At 47.6% G+C, this 19,441-nt stretch overlaps 1 protein-coding gene across 1 annotated transcript in view; it reads left to right on the forward strand.

Moving 5' to 3' along the window:
* The window catches only part of GTPBP4 (GTP binding protein 4), a 211,195-nt gene that overhangs the window by 59,537 nt on the left and 132,217 nt on the right, over window positions 1-19,441 (forward strand). The window contains exons 3-5 of the mRNA XM_086951152.1: window positions 1,335-1,438; window positions 1,520-1,656; window positions 11,912-12,012. Of these exons, the coding sequence (XP_086807278.1) occupies window positions 1,335-1,438; window positions 1,520-1,656; window positions 11,912-12,012 (342 nt within the window). The remainder of the gene's footprint in view (window positions 1-1,334; window positions 1,439-1,519; window positions 1,657-11,911; window positions 12,013-19,441) is intronic.

Genomic DNA, 19,441 nt, shown 5'->3' on the forward strand with positions numbered 1-19,441 from the left:
TTTCGATTTTCCTTGATTGACCTTTAACCCGGATATGTCTCAAATCCCCGCAGCGTATCTAGAAGTATAGGGATCGACTGTGTCGGCTGTCAGATGTACACCTACATATCGTCCGCATACATTGAGAGAACATGGTTAGTGTCTTCTAGGGGGATCCCCCATGCGCTCCATTTCTTCATCCGGGCCTTCACTAGCGGTTCCATTGCTGTTGCGAATAAGAGTGTTGATACGGGGCATCCCTGTATGGTGCGTCGATGTAGCACAAAGGCCCTTGAGATCAGTCGCCCCATTCGTACTCTGCGTGGGGAGTTGTGTAGAGCAATTCTATCCATTTGAGAAACCTTTCTCCCATTCCCATTATTCACAGAACTTTCCAGATATAGGACCAGTTTACCAAATGAAAAGCTTGCTCTATATCTAATAGCACCAGAGCATGGTCATCCTGATTTATAGTCAGGAAATGCCATATATGAGCTGAATAAGAGTTAATAATGTGGGTGCTTCTTTCAAGATTGCCTATATCCGTTCGTTGTGCAGTTTACCGAAGGACTGAAGCAAAGGTTGATTTTACTAGGTAAAATGCCTGGTTAGCTTGTCTAAGTTTATACACATTTTGTATGGTGTTTTATACATAACACATTTTATTGCTGTATTTTATATTTGGGCGGCTGTTCAGATTATTCATGGTTTGGGAAGACTTAGTTAATTCCTGCTTTGAAACTCTGGTAGTAAGAATCTGTGACCAGTGCATGGGCTACCTCCTTTAAGTTTTCCCGAGTAAAATAAATAACCATATGACAAGATTGGCAGGAGATTCCAACTGTGTAGTGCCGATAAGGTAAGTCTCTTCTCAATTCCCAATAATAAAATATTGAATGTAAGAAAATCTGAACATTGTTTTTGGTAGCTGGATGTCTAGACTGTATCTGAAAAAATGTGCAACTTTTCAAATACAGGAATTCCAAGAACTAGGCTTGACTTGTCTTTTCAAAGGACATGCCAGGCAAAATCTCTTTTAAGGACTCAGTCCCTGTCCACAAAGCTTGCATCGTTGTTCCGGTCCACAAAGCCGGCATCGTTGTTTTTTTAGCAACATTTATTTTGGCACTTCAGAAACGTGCATACTCACTTATTTTGACATTGAATTGCACAGCAGCAGAATGCATCAGCTAATCGTTTATTTTTGTGAATAAATGTTCTGGTAGCAGTGCAGAATTGCACAAAATTAGTGCTTGCATCTAGTCTAATTGCTTTATGTGCCCTGCAATGTTATATTGTGGCAATATTCTCAGATTTCTGTGTTTTACAACTCTACCACCTTTTTTCTTCTTAAGGATGTGCATCCATTTTATGCTGACTTAATGAATGTTCTATATGACAAGGACCATTATAAGTTGGCTTTGGGGCAGATCAACATTGCGAAGAATCTAGTTGACAAGTAAGACAGTAATGTTTATTCTGTTATATCTAAAGTTGTAATCGATTCTCATTTTTTAATGACTTTTTAATTTTTTTTAAGTGTTGCCAAGGATTATGTTCGATTGATGAAATATGGCGATTCCTTATACCGTTGTAAACAGCTGAAGCGAGCTGCCTTGGGACGCATGTGCACAATAATCAAAAGGCAGAAACAAAGTCTGGAGTATCTTGAGCAAGGTATTACCTGATTATTTTTTATGTTTAAGCTAATAAGCATCTTGCTATTTGTTTGGATGCAATGTTATCAAATCTATGCTATATACTTATCAATAATTACGTTTTTAAATAATGAGATTAAAATGATGAGATTGCCCTGAATCATCCCTGTATATACTGTTTACCAGGTGACAAAGGTACTTCTCAGCCAGTCATTCATTTATGCACTATGAATTAGAAATTCTGTGAATTACAGACTGTACAGTCTTGAATGTTCAGTAATTTTTCAGTTCAGTTATTTATCAGAAACATTGGAAGAGAGCACAAAGCAGTAAAAGTCAACTGCATGTTTGGTATCAAACAATAAGGCATCAAATAACTCCCATAAGTAGGGTTATAACAATAGAAAGTAGTGGGCACCCATTTGTAAACCTAGATATAAGACCGGGAGTGTGCGGGTTGACCTAAGGACATTGCACATAAAGGTGATGAAATGAGGTAATAGAAAAAGAGGGTGGAGAGAACAAGCCCAAACAGGAATTGATCAGTCCACATGGCCATCCTACCATGGATTACAGCATACACAAAGTTCTCAAGCAGGCAGAGTTACTTTTGCCATGTTTTTGTATAAATGCAAAAGGCACTGAGCTAGTATACCTTGTAGCAAGTTCGTATGTTGGGATATTGCCTAGTGTGATAAACCCAGAATTGTATCCCGTTATATGGGCTATGCATAAGTTAAGCTATGTCTTGATGAAGTGCATCCTAAAGTACAGGCGGACGTCAGAACACAGGGTGGCCTGCGGTTATAAATGCCACTGGCAGTCATCCGGCTTTATACTTTCTCAGTAAAAACTGCTTTTGTTGCGCACACACACGCTAGGATGGTGCTAGTCTATGCTAGCTCACAATTTACCATTCGCAACCCTAACTTTACAGGTTAACAAATGAGTGTGCAACCTCAGAGTATGACAACTCTGACTCCCCAAGGAATTGTGGTAAAAGATGTAGAACCTTTTTTGTTCAGCCTCCCATGCATACCAAAAGGAAATGCACAGAAAAATACACAACCTTCAGTTTCAATATTCATTGATGCAGTGAGATTCTGGAGTAAAATATGAAACCTATCCTGATTATCAATATAAGAACAGTGGAAAGATTGAATAATTCCACCATTGTGCTAAAACAATGAATATATGCTGGCATATATGTAGTGTAGTATAGTATAATGTAGTGTGCTCCTACCTTTCCCTTCCTACCCTAGTTTGGCCACGGGCGGGTGATCTGCTGGGTGATCTAACTGCTTATTACCTGTAAGTGTCATCAGGCTGTACGTCGTGGTGTTGAGCGGGTCCTCCCTCAAGGAGGTGACGGGGATCATCTGATCTGTAGTTCTGGCCTGCTGCGACCTCAGCAGTGTGCTCCTCTGATTTTTAATGAAGTTAATTCATATATCCATATATAGCAATTGTTTGTTGGCTAGATAGCATCATCGCTTACTGGCCTACAATCCGTCACATTTGTGCAGTGAACTGTATACATCGTACTGAATATTCAAGGCATCATGATAGTGTGCCTCCGAAGTTGAAATGTAAGCACAAATGCAGTTTCGGGGAATCCCATCCTGCAGTGACACATACACAAATGTATGTCAATAGTCTCTGTGATTCAGAAAGAAGGCAACTTAAACACGAGCATAAAGATGGCGTTGTTTCTAGCCGGGCCATGTGACACCCACTCCTTGGCTGAAGGTGAAACAAGTTATCACTAAGAAACTCAAATAACATTAAAACACATGGGCTGTAAAATATAAAAACCCCTAATGGCTAAAACAATCACTTCTTTAACGTAGTAAGCATAATGAATGCCACATAAAATGTTGAAAACAATTCAGTTAAAGCATATAAAAGCCCCAATACTCAAAACAGCAGATTGTTTAAATGTTCTAAGAAGTACACAAAACAGTGCTGTTCCCAGCTACCGCAGTGGATGTTCCCACAGGCACCCATCAAATCCATTGAGCATATATGTTCCCATTCACATCCACCCCCCCCTGTAGCTGCTGTAGGAGTAGCGGCCAATGCTGAATTATTAGAAGTCGAGCAAAGATCCAGTCCACCAGGAGCAGAAGCATCCCAGGAGGCCTTGTAAAATACTTTTAGAAGCCATGAACAACAGTAAAGATGGGCTGTTAACGAACCGATCGGTAGAGTAATGTCCGGTGACTTAACTGATTGTGTCCCCAAGCACGTTTCCAAAGCACACTCAAAAGTGCACAGAAGACAGTTGAATATGGGTTGCATGCAGAGTAGCCACACAGGCTGGAAGGACAAGAACCTATATTCATTTAGTTCCTGAAGTAAGGGTGTGCCAATACGCTGTATGATGCTTTCATGATACAAGACGCGTGGAAATGCCAGTTCCATTTGGCCTCATGATGGGACCTCCACTGCTGAGCAGAAAAAATAAAATCAGAGTCCAGACAATCGGGAGTCTGACCAACAGAAGAACTTCCAAGCACAGTGTGTGAATGATTTAATAACCCTGAAGACTGCTTGTATGGTACTAACCAAACCAGAGTCAAGGAACTTAAAGTGTGCTACTCCCGCTGTATTAGACATGTTAAAAATGCGGTGCACCACCTTCCCAAAATGGTGTGGAAATTATTCCATAATAGCAAATGTATCTCAGAAGATGACCATGCAAATTGAATATCACACGTCTTCCTTGCAGATGTCAAGGCCACATCTTTCACGTACAAAGCGGCTTTCAGTCTGCATAAGGCGTCAGTGTGCACATTTGAAAACGTATTCAAAAGCCACAGTGTTGCCTTCCTACCTGTATGGGCAGGCTGAAACAATACTTGCGTACAACAGGTTACGATTGCAGAAACAGTCGCCAGATAGACAATTCCCGGTTTCATGCTGCAACAGCTCTGATTGTTCAAAATCAAATAGCTCCCATTAGAGAGCAACCTGATAGTCAGACTCATCACAGCAGCTGGAGAACCCTTCGGATAGCAGGACACGTTAGCTACAGACGCGTTATGTGCTCCCTGCAGCAACGTTTTCCTACACACTAAAATACTCTTGCAGTCTGTGCTGCTAAGAAAAACTTCACATTGATATCTGAAAGATAAAATCAATGACTCGTGTATGTATCCTTCCCCTAGCTCTTCATATCTGCCTACTTGGAATGTTGATATTGGCAGAGAAATAAAGCTGTGGATTATCCAATCCGTGAAAGGTGTTCCAGCAACAAGGAATGGTAATTTTTCTAACTTCTCGGTGTGTAACATCATGTAGTCAGTCAGTCAGTCAAAACACTTTATTTCGATTATTTAAAATCGTAAAAAGACAGTCATGAACATATATACATATATATACACATCATTATTTACACAATCCAATCATGGGTTTTATGTACAAGAGATAAAAAGTAGTAACATCATGTATGTCACATCCTTCCTTGCGATAATTATTTGCTGTTTTGTAAGATAAAAACAGATTTGTTGCATTAAGATGTCGCCATGGTTCTCGACCGGTGTGAAGTGTATAAAGTGTCCAGCTCTGTAACATAATCTCCCCAACCTGTGATTGCCCATGTTGTAGAGTAGACATATACTCTTGTATGAGGGCTGTGGCCGACAAGACAATGTTACTCATCTAGTATATTCTAGGTGACCCGGTGGTCATACCATTATCAAATGTGGCCAAATCCCTTTCTAAATTAGACCTGTGAATCTCATGCAGTCCTGCAACCTCCCGCTGAGAAACCTTCCAAACTTCATTGTATATTGAATAAACGTGCTTTTAACTGGTTTTCAGGACCATCAAGAAAGTCCTGTAGTCCGATGTCATCTGAGGGAAGTGACAAGTGTTGATTCCCCTGAGACAATGTTGAGGTATTTAGCCAATCAAGGCACAACTTCCCAACACTGTGGTTACCACCCCCGATGTTATTTCTGTGTAATGTCTGTCTGGTCTATTGGTCTTAAACCCTTTTGTGTCACCCATGAAACATGCCAAACATCTGTTAGTGTCTAAAGGGTCACACTAACCATCCCCCATGATTGGTTCCCGATGAACTGTATGTGCCATTGCAAAGCACGGTGTCCTGTGTTTCTTCTGTGTAATTCTTGAACTGCTGCCAGTCCGCAATGCATGCATATTTGAAGACCTTGTTCAAATTCTTCATCTTGGCAAGGCCAAGACATGACGTTTGTTGCACAGTCTTGTTCAGGAAAGTCATTGCTGTGGTATAAGGCATGCTCTAAACAAAGCCTCATTTCCCTGAACCTACTGTAGGAATCTGGCTCTGTATATCCCATACCAAAATGAGGTAAAGTGTGCATAGAGTCCAGTGGAACCCCAAAGGCAGGCAGAGGTGAAAATAAATAACACAATTTCTCTACTTGTGGGCGAGCAGTAAGGCTTTATCAGAGGGTAGTTGTTGGAAAATGAAGCAGTATCTGTGAGGCCTTCACAAACAACATGACTAGGTTTGTCCTTCACTGGGAACCAAACACCCAAATTGTAGCATCTGAATGAAGCATTGCAGAGCAATCTGAGGCTTACTCAAGGGAGGTGGTGTCGGCTACTAAATTGCCTTTACAGGTGTGCAGCAGTAACACTCAATAATTGATTGTCCAGTCTGTACTTTGCTTTATATAAGTAAGAGTACATTTATTAAACACACACTGCTCAATACTATGCACCAATTTACAAATATACGTAAGCTGTTGGAATTACTTTGTGACATTGCATAACATCTCCACTCCTCCGCAGGGGGTGGGGTCTAGTACCACCACTCCCATGTATGCACATCATCTTGCCCCCAAATGCAGTTAGTTAAACATAACCAGGAGCAAGTGCCCTGCGCACTGGCATCATCCCAGCGGCGACCCACCCCATTACCAAGCATTTAAAATAGGTACACCTGGCCTGGTGACACACAACCCTGACTAAGCATTTCCTACTGACTATGAAGTATACACCTTCAAATCTTAAGGGGTAACAGTCTGGGTTCTTCACCTAAGCGCAGCAGCAAAAATACGTGTTTAAGCATCACTGTAGAATGACGGTACTCATCACATTTGTGCATTGCAATTCCAGCCCCTAAAGGCATCACAGATGAAATCCTAGGATTACGCATATACAGCCAGACACCCTAGCAACATAACCTTACACAGGTACTTCACGTTACACATGTGACCTTAAGTCCCTCTAAAAGCAATAACCTTAGTAAATGCAGTTCTGATGCAATTACGCCTCTTCACCTGCAGGGATGCCCTTCTCTAGACATCCCCCACTCAACCCTTCACTCCTTGATGCACATCTCCATACACCCCTAGCTGTAGAACAAAAGTTCCAGCCCAGGAGGTGTTAAATTGCTGGCTGAGCCCTTGAGGGGTAATTCTTTTCCAGTCCCTAAAAGACTTAGGGAATGGGTCTTCCTTTTTTCGTGCTGCGGGAGACTGCGTTCTCGTGCAGTTCCCCCTGCATCTCTACACCCACCTTGTGGTGACCCCGTCCTCCTGGGGCCACCACCCGCAGAAAAACAGGCATTTTTACATGCAGGCCTCCGGCTCTGCAAAGCATTATGGGACGCTCTTTTCCCCGGCTCTTGAATATTAGAGCAGAGCCGCTGCTCTGAGGAGAGCCGCGCTGCCTGTCCTCCTGGCGCTTCACGCCACATCCAGTGCTCGGTGGGGAGCCCGGTCCCACGCGGACACCCTGATGAGTGTAAGCAGCACAGGGAGCCCACCCCCGGCCGCTCTGCTCGTTTTTGGGGGCCCAGTGGGGCCTCTGGCACCTTTCCTGGGTCTCATCGGGGTCCCAGGACCCCCGCAGGCCTTCCCATTGGAGGGCAGTCCAGGGATCCCACCCATGGCTGTCCCCGCCCGGCTAGCACCCTCGCGTGCTGCCACAGGAGTCGGCTGTGCAGAATTGGCCTGCCTGCTCTGGCGGGCAGACACGGAAGCCTGCGCGGGCCTCGGGAGAGTGCGACGGCCCTCCCCCTCCTTCCCGCACTTCGGGGCCCGGAGATGGGGTCCCGGGCCCCTCTGCTCACCTTTGCAGGGAGCGCGCCGGCGCTCCCCGTCCTTCACTTCTTCGTCGGGGGCCAGGGTGGGCTCCTGGCACCTCCCTGCAGGAAAATCCCCGGCTTTGATTCAGTGCCTGGTAATGGGGTCCCAGGCCCCTCGAGACCGCTCTGTGGGAGTGCGACGGTGCTCCCCGCCCCCTGCTCCTCTTCTTCTTCGGGCCCGGGGGTGGAGTCCCGGGCCCTTGGCCAAACTTTCGCAGGGGCGACGGAGCGCTCCTGACTTTGATCTTCGTTGGGAACGCGACTGCTCTCCCCCGCCTCTTTCCTGACACGGGGTCCGGAGTTGTGATACCTGGCCCCTCCCCCGGCACATCTTTGCGGCGGGCCCGACGGCACTCTCTGGCCTCATATTCAGCGGGGGTAAGGGTGGGCTCCTGGCACCCCGCGGGGGGTACCTTCACGGGGTGCTTGACGGCACGTCCGACTTTACTTCTCATGGGGGCAGCCCCCGGGACCTGACCCACCCCGGGGCATTTTCTGGCCCGGCGGCGGAGCCCCACGCGCTTTGTCATGGCAGAGGTCAAAGGTCGCCCACCTTCTGGGGGGCATATCTCAGCCCCCAGGAGTTTGATTTTGGTGATCTTGGCCTCTCCTTGCTCCTGGTGGCGCTCCCCACCCACTGGGAGAACTCTCTTTCGCCCTCTGGGTCTCGGAGAGGGGGGATTCAGCAGGGACCTCTCTTCACTGGCTCCCTGCACCAGCCTTTCGCCTGGCTCTCCTCCTAGGCCACAGGTCCTGGTCTCTTCTCCTGGTGCTTTTCAGGAGCCTGGGGCAGTCAGGAGGTTCCTCCTTCCCACTGCGCCCACCTCCAGCACCCTCTGCCTCAGCAGACCACACCCCAGAGAGCTTCTCTTTTTGTGCAAAAACTTTTTAAAATTTTGGGTAGGGGGCTGGCAGGAAGTCTGTTTGTCCTATCAAACAGCGACACATCACTTCACTGCCCCTGCTCCCTCCTGCTTGCCCAGGCCTCTGGGTTTGGTCAAAATGGCGTCGTCTAGGATCTCCTGCCACATTGTCTCTGAAAGCCCCATCCCCCCAGAGCTGCTTTCTACCTTGTGCAGCCTGGTGCCTGGCACCCGGTGACAGCTGCTGATGGATGAGCCTGTAGCTCCAGCCATCTTCTCATTCCTTGGAGAGGAGGCCTTAGCTCTTGGAAGAAAGGTTATCTATCCAGCCTGCTGAGGTCAGCCCCCAGCCAGGCCATGGTTATGGCTGACTCAGAGAAATATGACATTTCTGGATGACCCAAAAGCAGTACAAATTTGACTTTGGACTCTGCCGAATACTTGTTCTCACACTCGTTACAGTGGACTTTAGTGCGTGTCTGTAATCTGTAGGCCTTAGGAAAGTTAATCTAGCCCATGGCTTCATATCCCCATAGGGGAATAATGAAGTGAAAAACACAGTAAAACACACTGACTTTCCCTGACCTTTGTCTTCCCAGTGTATAAAGCCTATTCCATGTCACCACCCAATTCTGCATAAGTCCTGCCACACCATTCACTGCGTAGCTGCTCCTGGGCTGCACACTCCAGAAATCTCCTCTGCGCAGCCCGTACACGTGTGCACACGCATGTACACATGTGTCTGCATGTAACCAGCCCGGTGCCCCTTACTCCCGGTGCTGCGCAGCGGCCTAGTCCAGCTAGGGGGTCACCAGTAAAATCCACATGCAGTCTGTTCATGAGTTCACTGTGGGTGAGTCCCAATTTAAGAGGCTCTCCCACAGTAAAAGACAAATAGGTGCTCAAAAAGCAAAAAATCCGGGTGGCCCAGAATGTCAGAACCACCTTCTAACAGTTGTGTTGAGCACTTGCTGTACACACTCAATCAGCAAACAAGGTCACACAATCAAAGACAGAACTCAGACCAATTTAGTCTGTATACACATAATAAGTTATTTATTTCTAGAACCAAGCCAAGCCAAGCCTGGCACAGGTAAGTGAAATAAATGCTTTGCAAAATCCCATGCAATGTCCGACAATTGAATGCAGACTCAAATGCAATTGACAAACACAGGCAATACAAAATGTCGAAATTACTTTTCAGACTACTCTTCAGTTACTTTTCTGATTACTTTTTAAGTTACTTTTTCTACTCAGTGTGATATGCCTAGATATCACACTAGGACACTTCCTACAGACAAGGTAAGTAAAATCAATTTTGTACAGTTATAGTTTTTCAGGTTTTCATACAAATCAACTCCACACCTAGAACATTTTTCAAGGGAAAACGGTCACTGTATTCCTATGGCGAGAAATGAAGTTATCGTTTAACAGTACTCGGTCTTTGGGGTAGAGTTTCTGGTGTATGAATGAGGGTTCCCCCAGGGTCAATGATGCACTCTTGAAATACCCTCAGCAGCACCAGGGCGGCCGGGTGCGGATTACTGAGGCCCAGTGTTATCCAATGGGGGATTGGAGGCCTCCGGTTGGTGGCTGCTCACCAGCAGGCCACAAAGTTGTGCGAGCAAAGCTCCTGGTGTTAGGCTCAGGGCAAAGGGGGATCCAAGTTAGCACATATGATGCACCTGCCGCGGCATAGGGGCGGCAGGGTGCTGTTTTGGCATTGGGTGCCCTGTTCTTTTCAATGGGGATTCTCGTTTTGGTTTTTAGCTGCAGTCTCGGTCCAGAAAGAGTTCTGGGAGGAACCAACAGCTGGGCAGGTAAGTTGGAGGGCTCGGGGATGTTCGTGCACATCCGGTTCGTTTCTCCAAGGGTGCAGGGCCAGTGGTGTCTTTTGAGGTCGGATTTCACCTAACCGGGCCACTCGCAGGTGGGGTCGGGGGGTCTCTGTGCGGAGGCTGCAGGTGACGTCTGGGAGTCCTGGAGGGGTCCCCTCACGGTGGACTCGGACTCTGGAGCGCTGGGGGACCTCGCTGGGACCAGTGGGCCACTCGGACTCCGGCCATAGGCGTTTTTGTGCAGTGGCGGTTCCAGGCGTCTGGTTTCTTTATTCTAAGCAAGCTCAGACTCTTTCTTGGCCGTTTGTTTTTTAACAGAGCTGCTTTTCACAGGAGATCTGGTCTTTGTTAAAGGCAGTCAGTCCTCCCAGGGTTCTGGAGGTTGCTGACTGCAGGACGGGGCAACTTCTAGCGCAGGTTCTCTGGAAATTGTTGACTTGCCGGTAGGCATGGGGCCAAGTCAGTTCTCTGCAGTCTCCTCTGCTGGGAGTCGTCTTTTGTCCGTCTTTGTAGGTTGCGGGAATCTCTCTTCCTGGTTCATGGCTGCCCTCTAAATACTGTATTTAGGGGGCATTTTAGGGGTCTAGAGGTCAGTAGCCAATGGGTTACTGACCTTTGGGTGACTACACCCTTGGTGTGCTCACCCATGTGGGGGAGTGAGCACAATCCCTAATCCTAATGCCATAGCGGCACTAAATAGAGGGCTTAACCTCTCCTCCCCCACCTGAGGGCTAGGGTTGGCAGAGGTGGGCACACCTTCTGGGCTGGCTAAGTTTTCCCACCTGTCTTTCCACCAAAAGGTGGTGAGACAGGAAGGGGGCCTGCTCTTGTTAGCAGGAGAGGGGTCACATTGCAAAGGCAGCAAGGCCTTTGAAGCTCCCTTCCACCGAAGGCTCTCCCTGGCCTGGGTGAGGTGTGACCACCTCCTCCCAGGAAAGGCTTTGTTTCTGGGCTCAGGGAGCGAAGGCTCCTACCCCAGAGTTCCAGAAATCTTGTTGCAGTGGCAGGCTGGTGTGTACCAGTCAGGGAACCTACCAGAGGCTGGTCGTTTTTCAGGGGGCGTCTCTAAGATGCCCTCTTGAGTGCATTTTTCATTAAGCCCCACACTGGCATCAGTGTGGGTTTAATGTGCTGTGAAATTTGATACCAAACTTCCCATTCAGTAAAGCCATTATGGTACTATGGAGTTCGTAATGACCAACTCCCAGCTTCTTAGAGTTGTCAAATGCATGCTTCAGTACTTTTTACTCAATAATTGTTGAGTATCGAATGGACAGTATTCTGACGACAGCAGAATTTCTCTCGACACAGCCAATTCATTCTTGTTGGAAGTTAGTATTTTTAGTGGACTACAAGCTTCATAGGCTGTTTGATAAACCTGTTCTGTTGTGCAAGATGTATGAAACTGTCCTTGGCCATGCCACCAGGATGTATGTATATTTTGTCTCCAAGATTTATGATGCTTATGTTGGACTTGTTTGTTCATAGTGCGTCAACATCTGTCCCGTCTGCCTACTATTGACCCCAACACTAGAACCCTTCTCTTGTGTGGATACCCCAACGTTGGAAAATCTAGCTTCATCAATAAGGTTGGTGTTGAATATTTGTTTGGAAGTAGTGATTGTGTCTAATATTTTTCTGATGCAAAGATATGTTTTTAGATTTCCTTGACAGTTTACAGTGGCATTTACTTTAATAAAGGTTTTTTAGGTCTCGCCTAGCTAACGCGTAAGCGATGCTTTGCGAGACATTTAGTAAGGGGCTTTTGAAAGTGCTCCCAAAGACTGCAGGCGGAGCAGTGCATGTACGCAGGGTGCACGTACCATTTGTCAACCTGCGTGATCACTTTTGTGGCCGCTTTGATGTTCTCAGTCAGCCGCGTGGCCACTGAGAACATCAGAGCGGCCGAAAAAGTGATCACCATTTGCCATCCGAAGGATTCTGTAAGTCCGCTACAAGCGCTGCAGTTTAACCTAACGTTTTATGCAGCAGCTCGAGCATTAGATTCATTCCCAGTTTACTCGTTTGGCATGTTAACAGTACACACACTAAGCCGACAATATAATAAATACCACACACAGAAATCCGTCATAATTTAAACTTGCTAGCTAATAACATATATTATACGTGTAACTCGAACACTCTCAGACACTCCCAAAAACACATTCAAGGTACAAAATATACTATGTTTCACATTAGGATGAGCGCGCACATACTAGTGACTTAACATCTAATATTACTTTCCACATTACACATAACGCAAGTTCCACTTGGGCACAATAAACATTGTACTTTCATTATCCAACACGAAACAAACAAGGCCTTTCTCAATTTCAAAAAAACTCTAATTCAGCTTCACTTTCAACAAACAAAAAAAAACATCCAAGTTGCTCTCTCTATAAACGCACACATGTCACCACTGCACCTAAACAACAGATAATATAGCCAACGCTATCAGTTTGCAACACGCAACATATACAATATAGAAATATCACACTACTTACTCTCTCACATTGCTGTATCTCTCACACTACTATATCTCTTACACACCCTGCTCTCACTACCACTCAGCATTGTGTGCATCACACCCACCATGCTCTCACTACCACACACACAATGCTGCATCTCACCCACCATGCTCTCACTACCACACACACAATGTTGCATCTCACCCACCATGCTCACTACCACACACACAATGCTGTGTCTCATACAAACTGTGTCTCATACAAACTGCTGTCTATCACACAGTTGTCGATCACACACACTGCTATTTCTTACACACACTAGCCTCTCTCACACAGTTTTAGGCCTCACAGTGCGCCCTCACTCAGCTTCAGGCCTCACAGTGCGCCCTCACACAGCTTCAGGCCTCACAGTGCGCCCTCACACAGCTTCAGGCCTCACAGTGCGCCCTCACACAGCTTCAGGCCTCACAGTGCGCCCTCACACAGCTTCAGGCCTCACAGTGCGCCCTCACACAGCTTCAGGCCTCACAGTGCGCCCTCACACAGCTTCAGGCCTCACAGTGCGCCCTCACACAGCTTCAGGCCTCACAGTGCGCCCTCACACAGCTACAGTGCGCCCTCACACAGCTTCAGGCCTCACAGTGCGCCCTCACACAGCTTCAGGCCTCACAGTGCGCCCTCACACAGCTTCATGCCTCACAGTGCGCCCTCACACAGCTTCATGCCTCACAGTGCGCCCTCACACAGTTTCAGGCCTCACAGTGCGCCCTCACACAGCTTCAGGCCTCACAGTGCGCCCTCACACAGCTTCAGGCCTCACAGTGCGCCCTCACACAGCTTCAGGCCTCACACTACTTTAGGCCTCACACTACTTTAGGCCTCACACGCCTTTAGGCCTCACACGCCTTTAGGCCTCACACGCCTTTAGGCCTCACACGCTGCTGTCTCACACACACTGCTGTCTCACACACACTGCTGTCTCACACACACTGCTGTCTCACACACACTGCTGTCTCACACACACTGCTGTCTCACACACACTGCTGTCTCACACACACTGCTGTCTTACACACACTGCTGTCTTACACACACTGCTGCCTCACACACACTGCTGTCTTACACACACTGCTGCCTCACACACACTGCTGTCTTACACACACTGCTGCCTCACACACACTGCTGCCTCACACACACTGCTGCCTCACACACTGTGCTGCCTCACACAAACTGTGCTGCCTCACACAAACTGTGCTGCCTCACACAAACTGTGCTGCCTCACACAAACTGTGCTGCCTCACACAAACTGTGCTGCCTCACACAAACTGTGCTGCCTCACACAAACTGTGCTGCCTCACACACACTGTGCTGCCTCACACAAACTGTGCTGCCTCACACACACTGTGCTGCCTCACACACACTGTGCTGCCTCAAACACACTGTGCTGCCTCACGCACACTGTGCTGCCTCACGCACACTGTGCTGCCTCACACACACTGTGCTGCCTCACACACACTGTGCTGCCTCACACACACTGTGCTGCCTCACACACACTGTGCTGCCTCACACACACTGTGCTGCCTCACACACACTGTGCTGCCTCACACACACTGTGCTGCCTCACACACACACACACTGTGCTGCCTCACACACACACTCTGCTGCCTCACACACACACTCTGCTGCCTCACACACACACACACTGCTGCCTCACACACACACACTGCTGCCTCACACACACACACTGCTGCCTCACACACACTGTGCTGCCTCACACACACTGTGCTGCCTCACACACACTGTGCTGCCTCACACACACTGTGCTGCCTCACACACACTGTGCTGCCTCACACACACTGTGCTGCCTCACACACACTGTGCTGCCTCACACACACTGCTGGTGCATATGCCTCCTGTCTGCAATCACAAAGGATGTTCACCACGTTTCTAGAGATGCTAACTGCAAGTCCGCTACAAGCGCTGCAGTTTAACCTAATGTTTTATGCAGCAGTTTGAGCATTGTAGTTATTCACCTTCTTTGTCATCTAGTTTTCTGTGAACTGAAAGTAGTCCAACATATTCCTAAAGTGTTCGAGTTCTAGGCAGGTAGCTATTTCCTAGCTAAATGTCCTTTTTAGCCACTTTGAAAAATGGAAAGTAGGTACATGTCTACCTAGTTGAATATTTTGGAGTGTATTGAATTGTAATGCCCATTTATAAAGGCTACAGCTGTTTCGCAAGGTAGCGTCCTGGCATTCTAGAATGTTAAGGTAATTTTGCATAGTGAAGAACTGGCCTTTAAAAAAACTGCATATAACACCTTTGTTGCTGCTTCTGAAAGTATTTTGCAATCGTGCTGTATTAACTAACTTAAATATCCTGAATGTGCCATTGTGTTTGTTTTTTAAAAGCAGTGTGTTTGGTCTGACTTGCTTAATTATAAATAAGTGTGCCCCTCTTCCTTCTACTGATCGTTTCCTATACTGCAAGCATATGTCTCTTCCTAGTTTTGGAAAGAAAGGATGACGTGGCCCATTAAATGCTCAAATCATGTCATAGTATCTGATGCCCACGACTTCGTGTTTCCAGACAAACCCTAATTATCCCTTCCTTTCACACATAACAATGCAAAAGTGCACAGCATTTACCATCCTGAAGCTGTTCGATATTTTTTGGGGCCCACAGTAACAGTAAAAGGTGTCACAAAATACTTCTGACATAAATCCTTGGTCTCACAGCGGCAACATTTTTTAAAAAGCGTTCACAGGTATATCCTGCAACAAGAACAAAAGTGCCAGGACAAACCAACTTTGATTTAAACATGCACAGCTAAAATATTACACTTACATATAACATTGAAAGCGTAGTATTGTCGCTAAAGCCACTTAGATTAGCATGCTACATTAGCAAGTGCTTCACAGGCAGTACACAAGTGACGCCAGTGGGACAGAAGGCAGACCGAGCCTTCCGGATTGATTGATGCCTTTGCATTTGCATGGGTTCGCTGTAAACATTGCCGAGCCGCCAGTTGATCACAAGACACACACATAGACATCCTCTTTTAATTTAAAGTTTTAGACACTGCGCCAGTAGAGCAGAAGCTAGACACACACATCCCCCTTACTTAACTTCTCCACTCTGAGGCGATTTCTAAAAACTTCAGACGGTATGCTCAATTCTTTTAGAAAAGCTACCCATCTGTGATTTTTTTTTTACCTCACTCACAAAAGACGTACTTGCGCCGGTAGCACTGTAACAGCATCTCGCTCAGACATAATTAAAAAACACTTTATAACACAGCTGCATAATGATATGTTCGAGGCATGTGGGCTGCTGAATTCATATCTGTGCAGTATCACGAGATAGGTGGCTCCTACCCTGGACTACAGTGCGCATGGGCATCGACTCCATCCTCAGATTGTTTTTTTTCGCCATTGGGTTCGGATGTATATTGGTTCACTCTAGTCTGAATCAATATAAAACTTTCTTAAGGCCAAAAGGCCTTTAGTTTTTTCGTCAGTATAGTCTTGCGTTCGGTGCCCGATTCTTCCAGCTCGGTTCCGAGCCGGATTCCAGAGAGCCGCGTGCTTTCGACGCTGAAGGCCCAGTCGACGCCACAGACCTTATTGACGGACCATCATGGACCGGAGTCCATTCAAAAGATGTCCCGTGTGCAACTCCAAGTATCCTCACATCGACGTCCACCCGGTGTGCAACAAGTGTCTGTCGCCAGATCATGATGAAGCCAGCTGCACGGATTGTTCACGATTTCGATCCAAGAAGACTCTTATGCATCGTCGAGCTGCACGCCAGGAGGCCCAGCATACTGCACCGGCGCCTGTGAACATATTCGATGCCGGGGATGATGAGGGAGCTGACCGGGAAGTTAGTGAGAACCTGTCGAATCCCGCGTCGGAGGTCGACTACAACGATGACCCGGACGTTGAATTGCTCGAAGCGGAAGAAGTCGTCGACGAGGTAGGAGAAGACGATGGGGCCTTTGGGGCCATGGAAGACCGCTCGAGCGATGAGCTAACTCAAACTGACATTGGGGCCGAAACGCTTCAAAAGGCTCAAGTCGAGGGATCGCCACTAGGCCTTACCCAAGATCTTCCAGCGGGTTCTACGGCCCCGCCTTCGGGCTCTGCTACGGACATTGCTATTGAGCCGCACCCTGCGAAATCGAAACCGAAAGTGAAGACACCGGTCTCGACGCAAGTGAAAGCACTGGTGCCCCCCTCGAAACCAAAAGTGCGTATTGCTTTGGTCGGATCGAAGCCCTCGGACCTATCGGCACCGACGAAGCAAAAGGGCGTTGTCGATCCGAAGAAACAGCTCAAGGGCGTCAAGACTAAGTCTGGCACGCCGGAAACAAAGGTCAAGGCAGTCGAGCCGAGCAAATCGGCGCCGAAGACGGTCGACACCGACCAAGGGCTCGGTGATCCAAAGACTCTCAAGACTCTGTGCCGACAAGACAAGGCCAAGAGCGGCCCAACCCACGAGTCCACGCCTAGTGGTGCCTCGAAGGATTCCGTCGACTCGACGCAGCCGTCCGCCTCTTTCTCCAAGTAAGTGGCGGACTCCCTGAAGCGCATCAAGGACAAGGCCTCAAGATCCTCCACCTTCGAAGCCTGTCGCTAAACCTCAGAAAGCGTCGCCGCCCATTCACTTCACGTTGCCGCCGAAAGTGGCGCCAAAGGCTTTCACCCCTAGGATGGTCACCAACGTGCCCGAGAAGGTGTCCTCGGTGCCGAAGTCGACGACGGTGGTCCTGGCCTTAAAACATCGACAATCTTAGTTGGAAGAACAGCAAGAACATTTTATCGATGCAGAAACAGGCAGACTTTCCCTTCATAAGCGGTAAATTGCCCCGGAACAGCCAATGGAGTCCTATAAATTCCACTGAAGAAAAAGGTGGCTTCCACTTCAACTCCTGTTCTTGTGGAAGCAATTTCTCCACATGGCCATGATGTCTCACCCACTTATTCAGATGTGGACGCTGGGGAAGGTGATGATGATGATGATGATGAGTACAGCTATCCTGTCTACACTGAGCCAGATGATACCAATGAACCCTGGGCAGCTGGTGCTGACCCAGGTGATCCTTACTCTACCTCAGACACTCAAATGTATGCTGTGAAAACATCGCCTACAGAGGATTCAGCAGCGTTTAATGCCCTCATTGAAAGGGCAGCTAAAAATCATGACGTCCAGCTCCATGCTGACCCCATTGAAGTGGACTTTCTTTTTGACACCTTTTCCGTCTCAGAGAGGACTGTCAAGACTCTGCCTATGTTGAAGGGTGTCTTGAAGCATGCTGGGGAGATCTTTAAAGAGCCTACGAGAGCCAGAGTGATAAACCCTAGAATTGAGAAAAAGTATAAACCGGCACCTAGTGACCCTACTTACATCAAGGGACAGTTGCCTTTGGACTCTCTTGTTGTTTCTAATGCCCGGAAGAGTGCTAATTCACAAACAACGGGTGATGCTCCTCCCCCAGATAAAGAATCTAAGGTGTTTGAGGCATCAGGGAAAAGGGTGGCAGCTCAAGCAGCCAATATCTGGCGCATTTCAAATACACAAGCACTTCTAGCAAGGTATGACAGGGCACACTATGACACACTGGAGACCCTGTTGCAGCACCTGCCAGACGAATAAAAAGAGGCAGCTGAGATGCTCATCCAAGAGGGGAAGCTGATATCCAATGCTTCTATTAAATGTGCACTGGACACGGCTGACACCGCGGCCAGAGCTATCAACACTAGTGTCATGCTGAGACGACATGCCTGGCTCAGAATCTCACGATTTAAGCCGGAGATACAGACCACAATTCTTAATCAGACAGTAAACCCTGATCATTTATTTGGCCCAGAGGTGGACACCACCTTGGAGAAGATCACCAAGGACACAAACTGCGAAGTCCATGGGGGCTCTGCAGTCCCAGCAGTTCAGGGGTGGTTCTTTTCGTCGCTCAAGCACTAGAGGTGTTTCCAGAGGCCAGCTCTCCCAAACCACACAGTACTATAAAGGCAACACGCAGACCACAGACACCAAAAATGTCGAGGTGGATATCGTGGAAACAGCGCCAAAGGCAGAGGTCGTGGAAACAACAACTCCAGATCCTCCGCCACTAACAAACAGTGACGCCTTGTCACTGCCCCCCGACCACGCAACGCCGGTTGGGGGGAGACTTCAGCAGTTCCTGCCAGTCTGGAAGTCCATCACCACCGACAGGTGGGTCACACAGCTTATACAGTACGGTTATTGTCTGGAGTGAACATCCACTCCACCCAACATACCCCCAAGACACCGTCCTATGTCCGCCGAGCACTTGCACTTATTGCAGCAGGAGGTCCTCGTCCTGTTGCAAAAAGGGGCAGTCGAGCTTGTGCCTGTGAAAGAAAGAGGCACAGGAGTTTACTCACTGTACTTCTTAATACCAAAGGAGGACGGGTCCCTCAGACCCATACTGGTCCTCAGACCCCTCAATCAATACAACCTATCAAAGCACTTTCACATGCTGAGACTGCAGCAGGTCCTACCGTTGCTCAGT

This window comes from Lissotriton vulgaris, unplaced genomic scaffold, assembly GCF_964263255.1.
Source record: "Lissotriton vulgaris unplaced genomic scaffold, aLisVul1.2 SCAFFOLD_314, whole genome shotgun sequence".
In the NCBI taxonomy this organism is placed as follows: domain Eukaryota; kingdom Metazoa; phylum Chordata; class Amphibia; order Caudata; family Salamandridae; genus Lissotriton; species Lissotriton vulgaris.